The 24,266-nt window shown below is 38.3% G+C and overlaps 1 protein-coding gene across 2 annotated transcripts in view; it reads right to left on the bottom strand.

Moving 5' to 3' along the window:
• Positions 1-24,266, bottom strand: part of CALN1 (calneuron 1) — a 514,614-nt gene that overhangs the window by 175,211 nt on the left and 315,137 nt on the right. For both annotated transcript variants that reach the window (XM_006918522.1, XM_006918521.1), the window contains exon 4: positions 2,436-2,548. In XM_006918522.1, the coding sequence (XP_006918584.1) occupies positions 2,436-2,548 (113 nt within the window). The remainder of the gene's footprint in view (positions 1-2,435; positions 2,549-24,266) is intronic.

Raw genomic sequence — 24,266 nt, 5'->3', positions numbered from 1 at the left:
GAGAAAAAAAGAACGAGGCTGGAGGCAGTACTCTGCTTGACTTCAAATTATACTACAGAGTGACAGTAAGCAAAACAGCATGGTTTTGGTAGCAAAACAGACACATGGACCAGTGGAACAGATCGAGAGTCCAGAGGTAAATCCATATTTATATGGGCTAAAGTTTTGACCTCAAAAGCAAGGGAAGTAAAAGCTAAAATAAATGAATGAGACTACATCAAACTAAAAAGCTTCTGCTTAGCAAAAGAAACTGTCAACTAGGTAAAGAGAGAACCATCTGAATGGGAAAATATATTTGCAATCTATGCCTCCGATAAGGACTTAATATCTAAAATATACAAAAAACTCAAACAACTCAGTAACAACAACAGAAACAAAAGATCCAATACAAAAAAGGGCAGAGAACCTGAACAGACACTTCTCCCTAGAGGAATACAAATGACCAATAAATATATGAAAAGATGCTCAACATCGCTAGCTATTAGGGAAATGAAAATCAAAACCACAATGAGATACCATCTCATACCTGTTAGAATGGCTATAATCAACAAGACAAGTAATAACAAATGTTGGAAGAATGTGGAAAAATAGGAACCCTCCTACACTGCTGGTGGGACTGAAAATTGGTATAGCCACTATGGAAAACAGTACGAAGGATCTTCAACAAACTAAGAATTGATCTACCATATGATTCAGCAATCCCTCTACTGGGTATTTACCCCAAAGACTTGAAAACCCATATCCGAAAATATATTTACACACCGATGTTCATAGCAGCATTATTTACAGTGGCCAGAACATGGAAGCAACCAAAGTGTCCTATGATAGATGATTGGCTAAAGAAGCTGTGGTACAAATATACAATGGAATATTACTCAGCTTTAAGAAGAGATGAAATACCACCATTTGTGACAACACGGATGGACCTTGAAATAAGCATACTAAGTGAAATAAGCCAGATAGAGAAGGTTGAAAATCACATGATATCACTTATATGTGGAATATAAACCTAAAAGCAACAAATGAACAGGACAAACAAACAGAGACTCATGGACATAGACAATGGACTAGTGGTTCCCAGAGGAGAGGGGGGAAAAATAAAAAATAAAATGTTAAAATATATATATATAAGCTTGGAAAAAAATTAAACAATAAAATAGAAAAAAATAAAATGAAAAAAATTTTTTAAATAGAAAAAATAAACTGTTCCTTTATTATGGTCAATTAATTTCCTATGCTCATTGCCTCCACCCTTTTCAAACTCTACATTGTGACAGGTCTGGAATTCCTTTTTCTTTCTTTGCTCACTTAATCCCCCCAAATTTTAAGGTTTGAAACAAATATCCCAATTTCCTGAAGCCTTATCTGACTGCTTAAAAAATGTTATTCAGGTCCTACTGTGTGCAATTATCCAGGTGCCAACGGCACTACAACAATGAAGTCCCTAGCTTCAAGGAAATTACAGTCTAGAAACCATCACACCAATTAATCACTTCTTTATTTTCTTCTCTTAGTTGTGTTTCCCTGACCAAATTCTGAAATAGCCAGAACTGTGTCTTAAATGTCTTTTGTAAAACCCACAGTGACTGTTAGACTACAGGACACATAACATGTTCTTACTTCTTGTTGGTTATGTGCAAGATCGGTAACAGAATCAGACTAGAGGTACATGTCGACAGCTATCCTTATCTAAGTTACAGAAATATCTTTGGTTAAGGAAAAAAATGCAACAAGAAATTAAAAAAACCATGACATGTTTGAACGGTGTTTTACAAGTCTAACTAATAATTCAATTTAACTCGTCAAGTTATTTGATTCAAATTTTTTAATATAATGATTAATAACCCATTCCCCAAATACCGTAATCATATTATGAGATTTAAAAACTAATATAAAAATGATTCATATGACTTTTGGAATTTCCTAAGAGATTTTACAAGACAGAAATGGGAGCAAATGGAGAAGCTTTGAACACAACTTCTTAGAGAAAACCACTCTGTGCTATTAAGGACAAGAGTATTGATAGGATCCAAACACACAGAACAACTATGACATCCTCTCAGCAAGGGTCTCCTGGAACCTGAGACAGAATTGGGATCAATTAATACTGATATGTCCTTTTTAAGTGAGCCTAGGAAAAACACTTTTGTGAATCAGAAGTGGAGGAATCCCATTTCTCCAAAATGTAAAAATATTTTTGGTATAAGGAAAAAATAGGAAATATTTCATTTCTCCAACCCTTAAATGAGTATAATTTTGAATCTTTGTTTAGAGGACCTAGTATGGACCTCAGTTTAAACGTTGAGGAATATATGTCATTCCAGCCCAGAAGAGATCGTCATGTGCTGAACAGATGCTCAAGAACTCAAATTAAAAATTACTCTCAGATATATTTACTGTCAAATTTTATCTTTAAAAATAAAATTCTTACTCACCTGCCAAAATATGCTATCTATTGTGTTTCCAAGAAAACCATCACGACCTTCTGAAGACACGAGTTTGGGGCCAAGAATTGTCATGAACTCATCAAAATCCACCTGGCCATCCCCTGGAAGGAGAAGATATAAATATGAATAGAAAAGTAGTTGAAATTGACCTACTATACCCCATGCAATAAACATCTGCGTGTTTTTCTCTTTGGCATGACTTAAATAAATAAAGAATGAGTAGCATTACTGAAAATTATGCAACATTCTTAAAATACCAAAAGGAACACAAGAAATTATTGGCAATTATTAGTACATCCAATATCACATATTCCTAATTATTAATATTTCTATCTAAATGCCCTACCAGCATCTCCTATTTAAATGGCCTCAGGTCCCACCTGCTGTACCTCCTGAACTGCAAATTGCCCAGCTGTACATGGTAGAAATTGTAGCTTCATCCCTATCCCTTCCTTCATCTTTGTTGCTGACATATAAATTTAGTCATCAAGTTTTATTGAATTCACCTCTGTGGCTACTCTATTTTCCTTGTTAAAGACTATGGTGGGAAAATGATTTCAAGAATCCACGTTCCTAGTTATAATTATGATGTTGCTAGTAGAATGACTTTCTATCCTCACATTCTCTCCTCCACACTATCTTCCAGACAGTTCTGAGTTTACTTCCCCCTTTATAAAGTATCATGCTTTATAAATCCATGGCATTTCTGAAAATAAACAAACCACCCCTAGGATAGCCTCCAAGTCCCACTATCCCTTTTGCCACATTTTGCTCACCACCTCTGCACAAAATGCCATGTTCTTTCAGAGCTCCTAGACTCTGTACATCCAGGATACCTTCTTCACTTGTCTACCCAGTGAATGCTGTCTCTTTCTCTAAGATGGAGCTTAAATATCATATTCTCTTTTCTTTTTCTCTCTGACCCTCCCTCATCTCACTAGACAGAGTGGCCAAACTTCTGCCTCTCCCACTAACTTAACGTACATCCATTATAGAACTTACCACCCTGTATGTCAGTCATTCATTTGCATGCTATCTCCCACCTGGACTGTGAGCTCTGCAATGTCAGGAACCTACTCTGAAACTTCTTTGTATATTCAACACCATGGGGGGCACTCAGTATGTACTTATACAATGATGAATGCTATCTCTTGCTTGTTGTTTCTTTGCTCAGTTCAACATACATCGGGTCTTTCATGCTAGAGCTAACACTGATCAAAAGTGGACTTGAGCTAACTCAGACAAAAGCAGACCTTCAAGGTATTGTCCAAGGCTCAATAACTTATCAGTGTGGCCTTCTGCACCCTTAGGACTGCTCAAGAGGGTGTCTCCACCAAGAGCTCACCACATCTGGGCCGCAGCAGTGAAGATGGTGCAGGTGTCTGCACAGAAGTTTGCCAAAGTATAGAAACATGGATCCACTTCCAGAGTGCAATTGCCTTTAAAGAGGCCTCATTCAAAATCTATTTCAAAAAGCCAAGCAGATGACATCATCAAGTAGTCAATAATTCAGATAAAACTTTCTAGAAGATAAGAAAGGTATGAAAAGTCAATGAGAAAGGAAAGATTTAGCCACCAAATGGGGTGGGACAGTCAGTGGATCACTGAAAGGAAATTCATTTATATCTCACCATTCAACAAGATAAAGGGATCTAAAATTTCACCCTCACTGGTCACCGTAACAAAGTTAACTCAAGCAACAATGAGTTACTATCTTGCCTTTCGAACTAGCAAATATTTCTAAAAAGAATAACACTTAATGCTGGCAGAGGTCCAGAGAAGAGGTAGGCTCTTTTCTGCATTCCTAGTATATTCATCTGGATATTGATTGGCAGTATTTTAGATGCTGTAACATGCTGGTTCTTTTTGACATGATTACCTCACTTTTTTAAGAAAAATACAAAGCAAGGAGATTATCGTAAATGCAGAACAAGATGTTTGCCTAAAGATAGTCATCTGGTATTTGTGAAAATGGAGTATTGGGAGCTGCATAAAGAAAATAGTCCTGTTTTTCTGGAATTCACACTAAGCTGGCTCCATGTACCTCTAAGTCTCAGACTGACACTCTTGTTATGTACACACACTAACCCTCTGTGTGTATTACATGCCATTGAGTTGGCTCTGACTCCTGGCAACCCTACGAATGTGTGATGTGCATAGTGTACTGTCCTCGACAGCCCTGCTCAACTCCTGTAGACTCATGTCCATGGCTTCTTTTATGATGTCAATCCATCTCATATTTGGTTTTCCTCTATTCTTGCTTGCCCCAAATCACTCTTGCTAGTTATAGCTGGGGCTGGAGGGCCAAAAAGTCTCAGACTAAAATATTCATTCTCAATAGAGACAGTATCACCCTCAATGAAGTAAAAAGTGATTTTTAGGGGACAAAAATAATCTTAGATATTATAATGGCCATAGGAGGACCACAATACACAAACAAATATATTTGTGCTATTGAAATTTCATGGAGGTAGGGTAACTAGGGATATAAACATCTTAAAAGGCTCCTGGTGGTGAAGTTGGCTATTAAAAAAAGAAGAAAGTCGAGAAACACTGGACAAGAAGATGCCCCAAGTACTATGGTTGTCCTTCCTCAGGCCTTCCCTCTGGAATGTTGGTCTATTAGCAATGGGCATTATCCCTACTCTCTGTCACCTATGGAAAGGTCTAATAGTTCATAAGGGCTTAGCAGCTCAAGGGCATAAATAGTTTTTTATAAAGACCTCATGAGACCTTAACTAAAATAAGTCCACCAGGCTGGGTCACTCAAGCTCCTGACCATGGTTTGGTGGTCTCTCAATTGGAAGCCTAAAAAGGGAGTAGTCTACAGGATGTGGCAAAACACCTGCTTCTCTGTGCCAGAAAAATTGGGCTGTTTTGAACAGTTCACCTGCCTGGTAGGAGGAAAGAGACCACCCACCCTTCCAAAACTTCCCCCCAGGGTGATAGGAGTATAGTAGCATGGAATTGGTGCATTTCAAAGGTCCACATGAAACTTTGGTCAAAATTATCAATACATGCTCACAGATGGTGCCTTGGCTGAGAACACCAACCCTAAAGCTGACAAACAGAAACAATACTTTAGAACTATATGAAGGGAGCAACTTGTTCACAGCTCAAATCCTTGGCTAGAGGGGAAGTTTAGGGGACAGTGCTCAGGACACTATATGCAGTGCCAACTGCAATGCAGGAGTACAGGGGGCTTGGCAGAGACTTTCTGCTACTTGGAGGAGACTTTCTAATTCATGGGAAGATTTGCCTCTAGCTATTTAGCAGAGGACATTTGGAACATCAAATTTGTTAGTAGTCAAATTATGACCCTCCCCTCCCTTTCCAAATATCATTGAGCAAAGGGAGATTCCTGCAGACCTACTATGGGAGAAATCATCATGGTGGGGTCTCCTCATCTCTATTTCTCAGCTCTGGCTCTCATGTGTATACATAGCAGATTTTCTGCAGACCTTCCATAAATGAAGACTCTTTCTGCCACTACATAACTCGTATACTCATCTGGGTATTGTCTTACAGTCAGTAAGTGTCTGATAAATGTCGGTTACAGCAGTACAAGGTTCTATTCAGATTAGTCTGAGGAAAAGCTCTCTTCAGCAGATCCTATTTTAGGAGACAAACAGAACTGAGAATACCCCACAAGCTATCAATGCTAGTCCCAGAAGACTACCCCCACATCCCCCCCACCCCTCACTCCGTCCATCTCAGGAGAACTGAGACAATTAGAATCTCTGAAAGTTTTTCACTAAGTCCTTTATACAAAAACCATTCCCAGGCTGAAGCAAGGTCTGGAAAGTCTGATGATAATCAAGATATCTAACATTTACTGAGCACTCATAAAGTGTTAGGCACTGTTCAAAGAACTTTCCATACACTAGTTCATTTAAGTCTTCCAGCAGCCCATTTTACAGATGAGAAAACCGAGGCACAGAAAAGTTCAGTAGCTTGCAGAAGCTCACGCAGAGAATAGAACTGGGATTCCAAACCAAGCAGTCTGTGTTTTTGCTGCTTCTCGGGAGGCTGGGTCATGGATAGGCTCTGTCTGAAACACTTTTTTTTTCTTTCCTCAGATCCCAGTGTTCCCTGGCAGGGAAGTGCTATGGCTGCTGGTACCTAGAGGCAAATTGAATTCTAAATTGCTCTCTCTGATATAGCTGTTGTGTCTAAGGTCAACCTCTATAGGCCTGCCTTAATCATTTAAAAGAGTAATAATAAGTAATAAGAAATATTTATTTAACACTTGCTTTATGTCAGACACGGAGCTGAGGGCTTTACATTTATTATCTTGTTTGATTCTACCCCAACACTATGAACAGGTTCTCATCTTCCATTTTACCCATAAGAAAACTTAGGCAAGAAGAGATTAAAAGTAACTAGAACGAGACTACACAGCTAGTATGTGCCAGCACAGGGACTCAGCCTGGAACCCTGACATTGACTTCCACATTGCACCCTACATCCGTCAGCATCAGAACCCCAGCATAAGTCCTAGCATAGGTTCATATCTCTTTTCAAAGTTTGAAAGTAGAACATGTTTTGCTATGTGGGCATTTAAGAAGGAATGTAGTGGGAATTTGGGAGAGATGGCCTTCAGGGGTCTTAGTGCCAAAGACCATTGCCTGAAAGCCATTTATTTGATCTCCAAGTTTATATTTTACATGTGTAAAATGTGTGTGGGAGGGTCTCAGTAATTCCTCTTGTATAGTCAATTCTCAGTGAACTCAGTTCTTTCACATACAACCCTCCAGGCATCTGAAACCTTTTCTACCTAAAAAAAATGAGCTAATGAAAGAGGCCTGTCCAAGCCTGGCAGGATGACTTGCTCCCAAAGACAAGGTTGGGGATCTTCGCAGGCCTGCCACCTTTCCTAAAATGCGGTAGGCTCTGAATGCAAAAATTTCATTTGATCAAATTGTTTTACCAATCTTGAACAAGCAAGCAATCACAGAATGGGAGAATAGAATTCACTCCTACCAGAGATACAGGGAAGAGGCATGAGAACTACACAAACTGACTAAATAGTAAACCAGATTGTATTCAGAGCCTGCTACATGCTACTTGACACAGAAACCTGGTTGATCAGCCATACAGCTGAACCATGAGGAACAAAGGAAGATTCTTGCTGAGATTACTAACAACTGCTTATACGTACCTTAATGCTTACTCATGCCATGAAAGGAAAATAAGAAAACAAAGACTTCAAGCTGTACTTTGCACTAAAGATAAACCCGACCATTCATTCTTTTTTACTCCCTATAATCAGTAATTTTTCACAGAAACTAAAAAACAGATAAAAACCCAATTCCTCAAACACTCAGAGTCTCATTCTCTGACTCTGAGAGGAGACTACACTCAGTCTATGAAGGATTATTCCTTCTCTAATAAACTGGTCTTTGCCTCTGACTCTGGCTTTCTCTTGAATTCTTTCCTGCCTGAAGCCAAGGCTCCTCTCTCAGTGGGCGTAGGGCTTGAGTCCCCACTCAGGGGGAATTGTCTTGTTCTGCATCATTAGGCTTCATTCTCCCTCTGTAAGCCTCCCAATATCATGATCCACTTAGCAGCAAGTGCAGGAAGCTAACCTGCTAAGGACTGTGTCCTGTTGCTTCCCACTGCTATGTAAGTCAAAGTAATGAACTTGAACTGGGGCAGGAAGCTGCGGGAGGGCCAGAATTATACAACATTCATTAAGACCAACCAGCTGAAACTTTCACAAAAAAAAAAAGATGGGCTCTGAAGGGTAACAAGGACATAGGTTAGGAGAAAAGAAAAGTCTGAGACTCCATTTAAATCAATTAACTACATTCTAAAAACACACTGGCAAAGGAGCAGGTCAGTGGGCCATGTACTATAGGGCAACTAGATGAATAAGGCATAGGCTTACCCTCCAGGAGCCTGCAATCTGTTACTAAGGACAGAGTCAGGTGGGTGCTGTGATTGACCTAAAAGCATTGCACTAAGGCAGTATAAAGATGGGAGCGAGAGCACCAGTTATGAAATTCTCAATGGTTTGGCAGTGAGCCTTTACGGGGGAAAAGGTTTCTATCAAGCTGAAAGGGGAGATGAGTAGAGCAGTGGAGCGGGCACAAGAAGAATGGAGGATGTCTGTAAGTAGTGACCTCCCTCACTTCATGATGGATTGAGGGTTCCTGTGGGAAGAGAGGAGGACAAGATAAGCCTCTGCTTGTCCTTGATCCAAAACCAGTAGAAAGAATCCACGTCTAAGAGTGAGAGCATCAGCATTGATTACCAAAGATCAGCCCAGTCAAATTCACAAGCTAGATGGGAGAGGCAGAGCTGGCCCAGGAAGTGGTGTTGGGTTAAACAATAGGAGAGGAAGGGCCAGGTGGAGGAGAGAGAGTGAAGACTGGATCCAGGGAACTGACAAGCCTAGGCAACTGACCGAAAGGGCAGGAAGAGGGAAGAGGCAATGGTGACCCTGAGGTTTGAGTCTGGGAGCTAATTAGGAACAAAAGAGAAATTAGGAGGAGCACATATTTGGGAAATGCTGGCTTTAACATGCGGGCAGAATGGGAGGATGAGGGAAGGGACTAAGAGCTAAAAATATGGATCTAAAAGCCTTCAGGACCTAGGGATTAAGATCTTCAAGATGGAATCTCAGGTAAACAAAAGCAAGGCACATAGCTGTACTATATAGTATGTTACACAATTTAGTTTAAAGAGGGAATCAGGCCAAAGACTTGAAAACTCATATTTGAAAAGATACTTGCACACCAATGTTTATAGCAGCATTATTCACGGTGGCCAGGACATGGAGGCAACCAAAGTGTCTTATGATAGAGGACTGGATAAAGAAGCTGTGGTACATATGTACAATGGAATATTACTCAGCTATAAGAAGAGATGAAATACTACCACGTGATGACGTGGATGGACCTTGAGATAATCATGCTAAGCGAAATAAGCCAGACAGAAAAAGTTGAAAATCACATGATATCGCTTATATGTGGAATATAAACCTAAAAGCAACAAATGAACAGGACAAACAAACAGAAACTCATGAACAGGGACTATAGACTAGTGGTTACCAGAAGGTGGGGATGATGGGGGATGTAGATGGGGTAAAAGGGGTCAAATATGTGGTGACAGAACCAAATCTAACTATGAGAGGTGAACACACAATGTAAATACATATATGTCTTACTGTTAAAATGTACAGCTGAAACTTATCAGATTTCGTTAACCAATGTCACCATAAAAAATTAATTAATCAAAAAATAAAATATAAAAAGATGAGCAAAAAATAAATAAATAAAGAGGGTGTCAGGGAGACTATATAAACCTATTTTCTTGAATAAATATATTCATAAAAATATTTGAAAGTATACCCCAACAAAAAAAACCCTAATGATAGTAAATGGTTTATTCATGGGTAAATTTGGGCAGGTAGGGTACAGAAATGAGTCTTCTCACTATATATATTTTTTGATTTTTGAACCATGTCATGTATTACCTGTTCAAAAATAGATGATTTAATTTTTAAAATTAATTTAAAATTTAAAATTATTTTAATTAACAATTAACATTTAATTATTTTAATTTAATTTTAAAAATAAATTCAGTCTTTTGTATCCATCAAGAGCAGTGGGAGAGGGAGGGAAGGGAGGACAAAGGAAGGCCTTGGGAGTGCCTGTGTTGCTGGTTTCCTGTATGCTCTACACTCCACAGGGTGCAAGCAGAAACAACTTTCTCACAACTCCCTGTTCAAGCTCCTCTGTCTTAAGCAATCTCCCAGCTCTGAGTGAAGCACTGGGCTGATCCTGTAGCTTTGCTATTGACTCTGAAGGAGTCAAAATTCAGTTCAGGCTACTGAGCACATAATTTGAGACCTCCTTTAGGTGGAAATGTCTTCCCTCCTTTGACTTGGACTTGACCCAGGCTAGTGACCTGGAATGGGGAAGAGGAATAGGTCAGTTTCTTCATGCTTTCCTATGTCCACTTCCTTCCCCATTCTCCAGCTCTAGTTTCTGGTCTTCCCTGGGTTGGGACAGGCTTCGAAGGATGCTACAGATTCAGCAAGTGGGCTATGCCTTCACCCACCCCCTCAACCCCATTGGCTGCTTATTACTCCCCATCCCAGACCTCGTAATGTCTCCCTCCACTGGGATGTCATCAACCCTCTAGGTGATCCCAAACCCCAAACCGGCTCCTCTTTTGCCCTATTTATCACTGAAAGATAGCCCATTCCAAGGCAGCCCTGGCTTTCTCTACTTGGCTACCCAGAGCAGACAGCAGCTCCAGTTCCAGCTCTAGCGCAGGCCTTTAGATGTTTTGCATGTGGTACAAACATCAGCCTCTACATACTTTAAACTCCAGCAAACACAGGTCAGTCTTTACTGCGGCTCTTTGGAAATATCTTTAGCTCGAAATGAACGAGAAACACACCCTCCTCACTGCAAGGAGGTTAGAGAAAGCTTAAAACCCACTACCAGCCCCCTCTAATGAAATTCTTTTGCCTAATGCTTCAACTTTAACCTCTTATAAAGTGTTAGGGACTGAACCACGTCTCCCTCTCCCCCAAAGTCATAGATTTAAGCCAAAACCCCAAATATGACTGTATTGGGAGACAGAGCCTTTAAGGAAGTAATTAAGGTTAAAGTAGGTAATAAGATAGAGCCTTAATCTGATAGGAGGTGGAGGCATAGCCCACTCGGTGAACTTGTAGTATCCTTCCAAGCCTATGCCAACCCAGGTGTGACCAGAAACCAGAGCTGGAGAATGGGGAAGGAAGTGGACCTAGGAAAGCATGAAGAAACTGATCTATTCCTCTTCCCCATTCCAGGTTACTGGCCTGGGTCAAGTCCAAGTTGAAGGAAGGAAGACGTTTCCACCTAAAGGAAGTCTCGAGTTATGTGCTCAGTAGCCTGAACTGGATTTTTGATTCCTATAAGAAGAGATATCAGGAGTGCATGCACAGAGAAAGGCCATGTGAGGACGTGGAGAAAGCGGCATCTTCAGGCCAGGAAGAGGGCTCCCACTGGAAACCTTGATCTTGGACTTCCATTCCCTAGAACTGAGAGAAATAAATTTCTGTTGTTTAAGGCACTCAGTCTGTGATATTTTGTTATGGCAGCCCAAGCTGTCTAACACATAAAGTAGGGAAGAACAATGGGCTCTTGGGAAACTTAGCACTTATTGTATTGTATCGTTTCTGTGCTTTTGGGCCTAAAATTGAGACATTAGAGTGCCATTTCGATATCCTGTTACACTCTGTGTAAGAGGCAGGAAGGGAAGGGCCTGGGAATGAACAGTCTGAGAGGAGAACAAAGAAAGAGAGAGGGGTATCCTGAACATCAAGACAGACCTTCTATAAGGGGAAGATAGCTAAATATTACAAAGGGCTAAGTAGAATGGTGGCTGAGAAAAAAAACATCATATAGCTGATTACTGGACCTGGGGTTGGTAGTGGCCAATATTATGCCCTTGCTCTAAACTTCAGCTCCTGAAGTTTTACACAGAAGAGGCTCAGAAGCAGCAGCTTTGTTAGAAGCAGACTGCAGTTTTTCAGGTTGTTGTTGTATTGGAGAAATCTCAAGACCTATTCCCAAGTTCCTTGGCTCACTAAGAGGACTCTCAGGACAGCATTATTTCTACTCATGGCTATAATTTATTACTGCAAAAGAATATAGAGCAAAGTTCCTTGGCTCAAGGAACTATTCCCAAGTTCCTTGGCTCACTAAGAGGACTCTCAGGACAGCATTATTTCTACTCATGGCTATAATTTATTACTGCAAAAGAATATAGAGCAAAATCACCAAAGAGGAAAGACACATGGGGCAGTCTAGAGGAAACCAGGCACAGGTTTCTGGAATCCTCTCCCAGTGGAGTCAACAGCACATGCTTAATTCCCCCAGCAACAAGTAGTGGCAACACATGTGAAATCCCATCTACCAGGAAAGCTCCTTAGAGTCTCATTGTCCAAGGTGTTTATTGGGAGCTAGTCATGTAGGCAGTCTGTGAAATTCAAGACATCCAGAAGGAAAGCATGTGCAGAGCGTACACCATACTTTTTGTGCGAACAGTTTAGGTGGAGTGAGCTACTCTCATCAGTTCTAGGAATGATGAAAACCCTTCAAATTCTAATTTCCCAGATGCCAGCCAAGGACTAACTTTGCAAACAGGCCTTTCTAAGGATAGCCTCCTGTGTTAACTCTTTTCCACACACATCTCCACTCTCATTCTAAGTTCTTGAGCTATTGAGCCAAGACCACAGAAACTTATCAAAATCAACATTTCAACCTAGAACAGAAACAGATGTATGGCTTCTTATGGTTCAGAGTCCCTAATATAGGTCTTTCAGATAATGGTGACACAGGTAGGGTCTTTCTATATCTGAGATGCTTAACTCTGTGCAGCACCACAGCTTGGCCATTATTCTGAAAGAACTAGCAGAGTCTCTTCCTCCTCTATTTCTGTTCTTGGAATTTTACATCCATCAAGCTCTCTTAGTTCCCAAATGCCCCATCCTCACCTTGTCACTAAAAGCAAAACTGAGGCCCAGCCAACTCAGAGCAGTGCACCTGCCTTAAGCAAACCAGTATTCTGGGAAGCCGATTTCCCTTGACAGCAAAACACCAAGCACAAAGTTTTCACATATACGATGTAATACAAAACAACAGAAATAGAAAAGATGCTTTTATTTACACTTTACCTTTGAATGAGAGCTAACAATTGACCAAAGCAGAATAAGAAATCCAGAAGGTAGTGGGGGTGAAGGTGGGACTGGTGGAGACTTGTGGCACCTCCTAGTGTTGCCACTGCCCTCTCTTGCATCTCTCCTCCAAAAAAGAGAAGAGGTAATCCAATAAATTTGGCTCTCAGGATGTATTCAAAGTTCACTTTCTCAGCTGAAGCCCATATCATGGTGGTGTTCCTTATCTATGCAATAGGTTCATCTAGTCCTGGTCTCATCAGAGTAAGCCCAGCTATCCTATCTCCTCGCTTATTTTCTGCATGGGGATATGGGCCCTGGGCAAGGCTGAATATAAAGGGGCACTTTACTTCTCATTCTGCCTGCTCTTATGTACATATCTCTCTCAGGAAGCCATATGGAAGAGAAATTGTCAAGATAATACACATCAGGCATCTTACCAGCATCAAACTCACCTTCTACTCCAACAGTTGCAAGGTCATTTATAACCACCAGAGAATAGTTTTGGCTTATAAGTTCTAGTCTAAAATACATTAAAGAGTAAATAAATTTTGAGAAAATGGATACAATGATTGCAGAATAATCTTGAGTTCAGGATTAAGAAGAATGAAGAAGAATTTCTAGTGTGTCCTCACTCAACCTCCTGTTAAAGAATCTATGAAACCATAAAAAGACAAAAACTCATAGGAGTTTTAAAAGCTGAAGAAAGCTATCAATCACTTGGAAAAAAAATCTGGGAAAATATTTACTAACCGCAGCTCCAGTGAAGTGGATGAAGAAATAAAACTGGTGGTCTCTGTAGGCTGCATTTTCAGAAAGGGAACTGAAATACCTGCCAGGAAGTGGTAGGAAGAAGCATGAGCATCATACATGGTCCTCCCTAAGCTTGGAGACTCAGACTTTGCAAAATCTAGAAACTCTAGCAACCAGTTCCTTAGTGTGTATCCTCGTGTTGCTAAAATCTAGCATCTTGTCCCCCTCTCTTGCTATTCTTTTCCTCTCCTTCCTGGTGGCACCCATTCAACCTCCATTTGTAGACATGGCCCAAGCATATCGCACGGGCAGAAGTTCTAGCATCAGCCAGTGTGGGAGCTGCAGACTCCAGTCTCTTCTGTGGAGATGGTAGGGACACAGAGTACAATAAGTGTTGGTGGTTGCCATCATTATTTTTATATACTGCATCTTGATCATGATTCTTAGCCATAAATTCTCCTCGGATTTAGAGAATTGATGAGTGAAAGCAGGAAAACAATCAAAGTCTGACCAGCATTCTTTTACATAATACTAGATACCAGAATTGCACTAGGTACTGCACATTTCAACCGCATGACTAGAATATTCTGAAACCCAATTGGGAAGAGAAGGTGGTCAGCAACACCTACATAGGCTGATAGTTGGCCAATGCTGATACCCGATTCTCCATATGAAGAATTGAACACTAAGGAAAAATAAATAGGGATTAACCCAAAAGAGAAGAGAAACATTATCCTGAATAATCAAAGAAAAAGTTTACTTCTGAAAATCATTCACTACTAGAAAGAGAAAAAACTTACAGAACACCTGCATTGTATTCTGATTATGACAGCTGAAAACAGCCCTCTACAAACAAAAGTTTGTATAGACATCTGAGGATAAGGTAAGAAGAAAAGAATCTGAAACATGAATGAAAAGAAGAGAGACCTGGCTTCAGTGAAGAGAAAATGCAAGGACACTAACAGTACACTAGCAAAGTCAAGGTCTACTTGTGGTCCATTGAGAGATAACTGCAACTTCTAACTCAAGTCAAAAAATATTTACCCAAACTCACTGTGTTAAACCCTGGGGATGCTTCAGTGAACATGGAAGACATAAGCACCATCCTCCTGGAAAGCAGTGTTCAGTCAAAAAGAGAAACTAACAAGGAATCACAAGTGTGTGAAAGTACAGCAGAAGCAAAAAGCAGGAAAGTTTGATATCATCTATGACAGTGGTCTCCAAAGTAGGAGCAAGTCAAGGATGCTCAAGAACATTCACTGTGGTGCCATAAAAATATTACAAGTTCCATCAAATCTATTTGTATTCTTCATTTTAATTTCTTTTTTTGGGGGGGGAGTGTCTTATAAGGTTGAAAACGTATTAGTAGAATAGTGCCTAAATATAACATGATAAAGAATATAACAGGGATGGGTGGGGTACCAAAAAGAGAGGTTATTGTGTATTGGAAAAGCTGAGATCTGCATATTATGGATTTTCTACTTATACACTTCTACTTAGTATACTCTTCTGTCTGTTACTTAAAAGTAATGCATTAATATATTGATTTTATGTAGGCAAGCACAAGTGCTATTTGAAAAATATAATCTCATATTATATGAGGGAAAAGCAATTGCAGTTGCAGAAATAAGTAGCAGTAGCAGCAGATACAATCATATGAATAACCTACAGTCCAAACTTATTCTAAATAAAGACAGAGGGAAATAAGAGAGAAATAAAATAGTGGGAAAGATGCTAATAGACATGAAAGACAGAAATTGGACACAAATTTCACAAGGAAGAAAAACAGAAATATCCAAGAATACTCAAAGGTACAATCACAAGACATTTTCCTGAGCTGAGAGAGACGACTTTAATGTACTATTAGTCAATAATTGATCAAGTAGGCAACAATGAATCATATTTGGATTTATTGTGACAAACTGCAGGCCAGGCACAGTGCTAAGATATTTTACTTAAGGGTCCTCATTTGATTCTCACAGCAAATGAAAGGTAGAGATCGATGTCCCCATTTTACTAAGGCATAGAGGAGACTCAGATACTAAGTCACCTCTACAAGATTATGCCATTAATTGTAACAAACCCCAGATTTGAACCCTGATTGATTCTGACTCCATAATATTTTCTCTTTCCATTAGGCCATTATGCTAATGTGATTTATAATAAGAAATATGTATTTGGTCTTCATCCAGTTCTTGGCATAGAGCTCCTAAAACCCTTGGAATTTCCTTAGTGATGAGAGCAGTGAAGGTGTCTTCTATTATGTTAATGAGGTGACTTTTAGAATACACCTAAGGATCCTGTCCATTTGCTAGAGGAGCCAACCCTGTGAGTAGAGGGTCAGAACTTTCAGTCCCATCCCCCTGATCTCTAGGAAGGGAAGAGGAAGAGAGGCTGGAGGTTGGATCAATCACCAATGGTCAATAATTTAATCAATAATGCCTTTGTAATGAAGCCTCCATAAAAACCCAAAGGACAAGACCCAGAACACTTCTGGATTGGTGAACATGGAGATTAGGGGAGAGTGGCAGGCCCAGAGAGCAGGCAAACTTCATGCCCTTCCCCATTCCTTATCCTTATCCTAGATGCATCTCTTGCATCTAGCTATTCCTGAGTTAAATTCTTTTTATAAGAAATTGGTATTCTGAGTTCTGTGAAATGGTTTTCTGAGTAAAATGGTTTTCTGAGTTCTGTGAACTGCTCTAGCAAATTAATCAAACCCAAGGTGAGGGTCATGGGAACCACCAATATATAGCCAACCAGTCAGAAGTCCGGGTGACAGACAATCTGAACTTGAAACTGGCATCTGCAGTAGGGGCAGCCTTATGGGACTGAGTCCTTAACCTGTGGGATCTGATGCTGTCTCCAAGTAGATAGTGCCAGAATTGAGTTGAATTGTAGGACACCAGCTGGTGTTGGAGAATTGCTTGGTGTGAGAGAAAAGAACCACACACTGTAATTGGTACTAGAATTGGAACCATGTTGTATTCCAAGATGATAATTTAAGCAATATAATTGCAACGACTAAAATTATCAGCCATATATTGAATGTTGTGGTAAAGACTATACATCTCAAAATATTCATGCAACATTTATAAATATAGGTTTATATTCCAAAGTTACAGAGAGAACATCAATGAATTCTCCAGAGCTGAAATTAGCAGGCCACATTCTCCTACTGATATCCAAAGAAACTAAACTTAATAGTAAACACTTAAGAAATAATCTCTAAACCTCTCCATAACTGCAAAACACTCTCCTGATCAATGAAGAATACAAGCTTGAAATAATTTTTTAATGACATTAAGAATATTACATATCTCAAATATGTAGGTATTAATCAAAGCTGTCTTCAGAGGTAAATTCAAAGCATTAAAATAATCTCATTATTTTTAAAAATTGGGGGGAAGGAAAGAAAATATTTACAGAAAAACAGAAAAAAGACATAATCGGGGTGCTGCTATAATAAAATTGGGATAAGAGTAGAATTTATTGGGACATATACAAACAGTATGGTAACCATTGTATTAAAAAGAAAAGAGTGAAACTTTTTGTAAAAACTATTTAATATATAAATTACTTGTATATAGGATCTAGAAAGACTCAAAATTTCAACTGAGAAAAGGTGTAACGACAAATATAGAATACAAATTATGAAATACTTTGTATAACTAAAAGCTCATACTTTTTTAAATTTTGTAAAACTAGTGGTTTTAGTGAAAAACAACAATACTGAAGAAAAGTTAGAAAAGTAATGAATATTTAGGTTGAAAAGTATTTTTTTAAATATCTAAAAAGTTTTTCAAATAAAAAAGGTCATTCTAAGTTTTCATGTTTTTAAGAAATAGAAACTTTTCACATTATATAACTGTTCCAGGATGATAAAAAAGAGGAAAAGTCAATATAACTCTGATACCAAAATATGCAAAAGGAAAACAACTATTGAACCTCACTTACAGCTACATGCCAAAATCCTAAAGCCTGAACTGGAAAATCTCAATTAACATAAACTAGAAGCATAGCCTACCATAGCCAAGTACAGATTATTTCAGGACTTGAGTACAATTTAATATTAGGAAAATCAATTAATATGGCAAAAAAATAATTTGATACAATTTAAAATGTGGTGATTTCTATGGACATTGCAAAGAAGCTGAGTAAAATATTCCTTCACAACTTTCTTTTATCTGGGAAAAGAATAATACTTCCTTAAGAGACTAAGAGTGATCTATGGCAAGACAACAGCAGATCTTGATATATAAAGAGGAATTCCCATGCAGATAAGCAAGACCCCAGGACTCTTGCTATCATTTTTATTCAATATGTTCTCAATGTGCTTGCCAATATTATGATGTAAAATAGAGGTGAGAAATAAGTCCACAGGAATTCAGAAGACAAGATGATCACTATTTCTAAAGCAGAGTTACTGTTTGTCTGGGGGTGGGGGGAGGGGAATGACACAACTGTAATTCTGGGAATTCAAGTAACAGTGGCTTGGTACAGACAAACATTTAAAAATCAATAGTTTTCTTGTGTGGCAGCAATAACCCTCTAGAAAAGTTAACAGAAGAGCCCAGGGACTTCTAAACAGGTAGCAGCAGGGTATCCTAAGTTGTACTTCCCCCAGCTTTCTGGCAAGTCCCCTCTACAGTGGGAGTGGGGGGAGGCTGAAGAAGGTCTGCACTCTGTGGCTGGCAGAAAGGGGGCCTGCCTCATCTGTTTACATGAGCAGGTTGGGGTGGTTACAGACCCCACTGACTCCCCAGCACCTGGAGAAAATCTGTTCTGTGAGCTGGGGTCTCCCTGCTTCTGGGTTGGGGAAACCTTGGGCAAAGAGGGCTTCCTCCTGTAGCCTCGGAGGTCAGGCACTTGTTCCCTGCTCGACCACAAGATGGAAGGAAACTGTGGGGCTTCCTACTACCTGGAATTTTGTTCTGCCTTGACTTGGTAGTGGAGTTAGACAGAAAAGCGTAGGCAGACAAAGAAAAGGCGGCTCATTTCCATAATGTGGTAACAAGAGTGGGGTGAGCAAACTGAGCCTTTAGAGCATTTGGCTCCCACCGAACTGCAACTGGAGGAAGAAGAATCTGACCAGAACTTAGAGGAAAAGGAAAACTGAAAGGAAAGAAATATGAGCTCTCAGAGTAGAATTGGAATATACCGAAGATTCTCAGAAACTAAAAAGCTTGATTTCCAAGTCGCAAATTCACAGACACCCTGAAATAGTGGATGTAAGTGTGGAGAGCTGAGGCAGCAGCCTGGAGTGGTAGGTAAAGGCTGACAGACTTGGAGCCTAGATCCATGAGACTTGACCTGAGAAAAACAGGAATTCAAAGAATGAGCAAAATTTCAGCTGGGGTAGAAATATTATTCATGGTAGCTAGCTAACGTTCATTGAGCATTTTCTATCTACCGGCATTGTGCTCAGAATTACATGAAATAACTCATTTTATTCTCATAGTACACTAATGAAGTAGGCTTTATCATTAATCACGACTATATTATCAAGCAGAAACCAAGGGAGGCTATGTCTGATTTGCATTTGTCAAGCCTCGGGCTGGGTAGGGATGGAATATAGGCAGTCTGACTCCAGGGTCCACGATTTTAGCCACAAAGCCAGCAATGATTAACTAGTAATGATTAAACAAATAATAAAAAAAAAAATGATCCCTATTTAAAGAGAAAAGTCTCCAACTTAAAGCACAGAGAAGAGACAAAATAACCAGGGATAAACTTGAAAATTGGATTTAGAATCCACATGAAGAAATCTATAGAACATTAGTAATTTATTTAAAAAGCCTTTAAAGAAAATGGCAAATAACATCATGGTTCTTGATGGAAAGATTATTGTAAAAATGTTAATTCTCCCCAAATTAATTTATATGTTTAATGCAATTCCAATAAAAATCTCTATAGAACTTTTTTGAAGCTTTTCCAATGACTCTTGAGGTCATTTGCAAGAATGAGTAGGCAAGAAAAGCTTTAAAAATAATTAAAAACGATAATGTTATATCTAATGATAAAATGTATCATGAAACTAAAATAGTACTGATGTAAGAATGGAGAAACAAATAAAATAAATTTACTTGACAAATGGTACCGGTTAGATAAAGAATTTGGAAAGAAAAATCAATTTTGCTTCTCATTTCACATTTATTCTAAAACACTAAAATATAAATAAGACTATATGGGTAAAAACAAGGAAAAACTTTTCTCACCTTAAATTCAATTAAAAAAAAATAGAAAAGTAAAGATTCATAGACTTGATAACATACCCTGCATTTTATAAATATCAAAAACTAAATTAAATATTTAGCAAAAACTAGGAAAACTATGCAATGAATTTGACAAAGGGATGATACTCTTTAAATACAACAGAATTGATTGAAAGACATAAATGCTAAAGCATGTAAACAGATGATTCACAAAGAAAAATATGATTGTTAAACAAGTAGAAAATGTTCAACTTCAATAGCATGAAAATAAATGCAAATTAAGCAATAATGGTATAGCATTTTCCACATATCAAGTATACAAAGATTTTATTTTTAAGTGAAAAGACAAACTGCGCACAGTTTTCTGGGACTCCTCATTCACACTGATGAGAACAGGCCTTGGCACAGCCTTTGTGGATATTAATTTGCAATGCCATTTAGATAAAAAGTTCCTTTTTAATGTTATTTTCCTTTTTTTCAATAATTCTTTTTCTAGAATCCGTCTTAAGTAATTAATCAGAAATTTAGAAAAAATATCTCCATACCATGTTGTTTATTGTAGCATTATTTATAATAGAAAGGAACAAAGAAAATAAATACAAAATTAAAAATCAACCCACTACCCAGAAATAACATTTGAGTTCATCTCAGCAAATAAATAAAATAATTGAGATAATATTCTCCTGTCTTGTCTATTTGACATTCTAATGTGAACATTTCCCATGTTATTAAAAATCTTTAAAACATACTTGGTCATAGAATACCTTAGAAAGAACCACAGTTTTTTCAATCAGTTCCTTAATTTTGAAAGGTCTGATTGTTTCTGTAAAATCATATAATACGGTTGTAAGAAAACAGTAAGTTATTTCTATTTTTTAATGCTTTAAGTGTCCATATGAAATAATTCTTAAGGGGCAATGGTTCTGCTGGACCAAGATACAGTTGAATATTGAGAACTTCCTCTGTGGAACATATACCAAAGCTTTCCAAATTGTACAGAAGTAAAATGTCACTTGGCACCAAACCATCTTATAAAATCACCACCCAGATCATTTCACTCAAAATTATAATTGCATAGAAAATTACTCTTTGGGGCCCTTATTGCAATATCACATACAAAAATACCACAGCACATTAAATGTCTATGTATGCTATACATCTCACCTCAATGAGTCCCTGGATGATAAGTTCAATTGTTCTACCTCCAAAATTATTAGCTTGTTTGAATACAAAGTAGGAGTAAATACTGTTGGTTGGCTTCTGGGGCTGACGAAGGCTGAAACCACCTGGAATCTTTAGAGACACCCATGGTATCTCCATAACACTGTGTCTATACACTGGGCAGAAGACCAAAGGTCTAGGACTTTGGAAGATGGTGACTTCTGAAATAGTTGAGAAAAATAACTTCACCAAATTTCCTGTGGGAAAAGAAAATGCCTTTGCCCCATGTAGATCATAAGCACTGGGCACACTGAGAGATGATGCAATATAAAAAGATGGCAATGTGCAAAAGAAGCTCTGACATTCTGGATTAAACAAAGGTCAAACATAAACAACTCCTGGTAAGGTGTGGCTTTAAAACTTGGCTGTCAACAGGGGGCAGTATAATCATTTTGAAATGTTTCCATAGCATTAAAGATTCATAGTTTTTAACTTGTACTAAAACCCAAATATTATGCTTCCTAGATTGTGAACATTCAATTTCATTTATATTTTTAAACTAAAACTTTAGAAGTATATGAAACAGTTCAAAAAATTCTAAGATATATGAGAAAAATGCAAAATTTATTTCTTTCAAATGGTCTCTTTAAAAATCTTTATTGAGGAAAATGAACAAATTGCTCTTAGGAATGTCATCCAATTTATGGTCTTCATAGTCTTTCTACATTTCTTTCCTTCCAAGATCTAGAATTCTTAACCTAGAATTTTAGGTCAAGAGGGATTACTTCCTCCTAACACAAACTCTAAAAACTCTTCCTCAACAATGCTGCTACTGCAGGAATAGTGTATAAAAGCAACATTCAAATGAGAATATTAAGGATGAAGGTTTCTTTAATAACATGTACCAAAGAAAGATGGACAGATTGACCCAAAATCCTGACATTCCTCATAATTACAGAGCTCCCTAAGTATTCTTGCATTGGCAGAAGATTCCTGAAAGGAAAATCAAGAAAATCAGTACTTTAAACTAAACTTAGGGGAAAGTTCACTTTGAAATCATATTATAAGCACAATATTTCAAAAAAAATGAATTATAATATATTTCAGAGTTTAGCTCTCAAGATTGAGAAGGGTTGCCAATCACAGATCCAGATATTCATAGTCTATTGACGGTGAAAGACTCATGACAGCTAATATATCTATTTTGGCTGAGTCCTGTGATAGTATTTTATAGACCCCTGGTTCTCCATAGTTTAGATACACTGACCTCTTTTATGATAGAACATTCAATTAATCACTTAGGCTGAAGAAAACTTTTGTGAAAATTTTCCAAGTGTTTCTGATTACAGGTAGATGAAACGACATTCCACTCTGTCTCTTGTGTTGAATGAAGCTATGAAACCTAAACAATGCATGGAGCAGCTATCTGAAAATTCTGAGGTGTAAATAGTAGCAGGAGAATTGTGGAAGAAGACCTGAATTTGAAGTGCCACCAAATCAGCAAAGTGTTTACTATGTTATTTTACTATGGTTTTCCTCTGTTATTCCCAGGCTAGATGCAATGTAGTGTAAAGCCTGGAATGGGCATTGGTGTGGTCAGCGAGAGTTACAGGAAGCTTTCTAAGTCTGCCAATACTCAAAGCAAGTGGGGGAAATACTTAATGTTGTTTTCATTTTTCCATCCCCTCAATCCCAACCCATGTTAAATTGTAGGCACCTAAAAGCTCTGTGGAAAGGAACCTTCCCCTCTGATCAGAGGAGCCATTCACTCAAGGAGGAAAATAATACTGATGCTTTTGTCTTCTTTCTGTTCTCTTATAGTTTAGACCAAGAAACTGGCATAGCCATGGAAAGTGTGCAGTGGAATAAAACAAATAAAACCCCAAATTTCCAGCTGTGGGGAAAAAAAACAACTGGAAAGTATCAGGGAGAGTGAAGAGCTAGGCAAAGCTACCCCATAATATTGTTTATGGAATCCTGAGCTCACCTACAAGCTGCTCATGCATGAGTCTGACGTCAAGCAGCATGACATAGACATTGACCTGGGAAACAGGACTGACCACTACTCAGGTCCAAAAATGGCCAGTGGATGGAGCACAAGCAGAACAGCCTGCATAGCACTGTGAAGGTTTTGAAAACTGAAAACTTTGGAACCACAACCCAAAGAAAGCTGGTCAGAATTTGTGGTTTAAACCCAACCATTTGCCTCTTAAACAAAAGGACCAACATTCTTCAAAGGATTTATAAGGCCCAGAATCTCATAGCATAACATGCAAAATGTCCAGAGTACAATACAAATTACTCAGCATCAGAAGAATCAGAAAAGTTTCAACTGGCATAAATAGATAGATAGATAAGACACAATTAACTGATGCCAATGACACATGTGTTGAAATTATATGAAAAAAGCTTCAACATAATCATTATAAAAATACTTCAACAATTGAGAGCAAGTGCTCTTAAGAGGAATGGAAAAATAGAAAGTTTCAGCAAGAAAAAGATAATATAAATAAAAACCTAATAAATATTTTAGAACTGAAAAATAAAACCCATCATTAATGACAATAACAAAACACTTCTATAGGAAATAGAAATGATAGAAGAAAGAATAAACTTGAAAATAGAGCAATATAAATTATGGGCCTGTCTCTTCCCCTTTCGTGATTAATGTCCATTCTATCAGAAAACAAAAGGAGATGATAAAGGCTACAGATAAAAAAAAAATATTTAAAGAAATGACAGAAAACTTCCCAAATTTGTTAATAGAAATAAATCAACAGATTCGAGGAAATCAATGAAACTTGAACAGAATAAAACTAAAGAAATATGCCCAGATGTTAATTATCAAATTGCCGATGAGACTTCCAGTCAAGGCAGTGAAGTAGATAAATACTGTGCTCACCTCCTCCCACAGCCATATCAAAATTACAATAAACTCCAAACAACTATCATTGAGAACCCCCTGAAGTCTACCTAAACAGAAGTCCTGCAACTAAAGATACGCAGAAGAAG

This window comes from Pteropus alecto, unplaced genomic scaffold, assembly GCF_000325575.1.
Source record: "Pteropus alecto unplaced genomic scaffold, ASM32557v1 scaffold68, whole genome shotgun sequence".
NCBI lineage: Eukaryota > Metazoa > Chordata > Mammalia > Chiroptera > Pteropodidae > Pteropus > Pteropus alecto.
The sequence above is the reverse complement of the archived record's forward strand: the minus strand, read 5'-3'. Positions and strand labels throughout refer to the sequence as shown.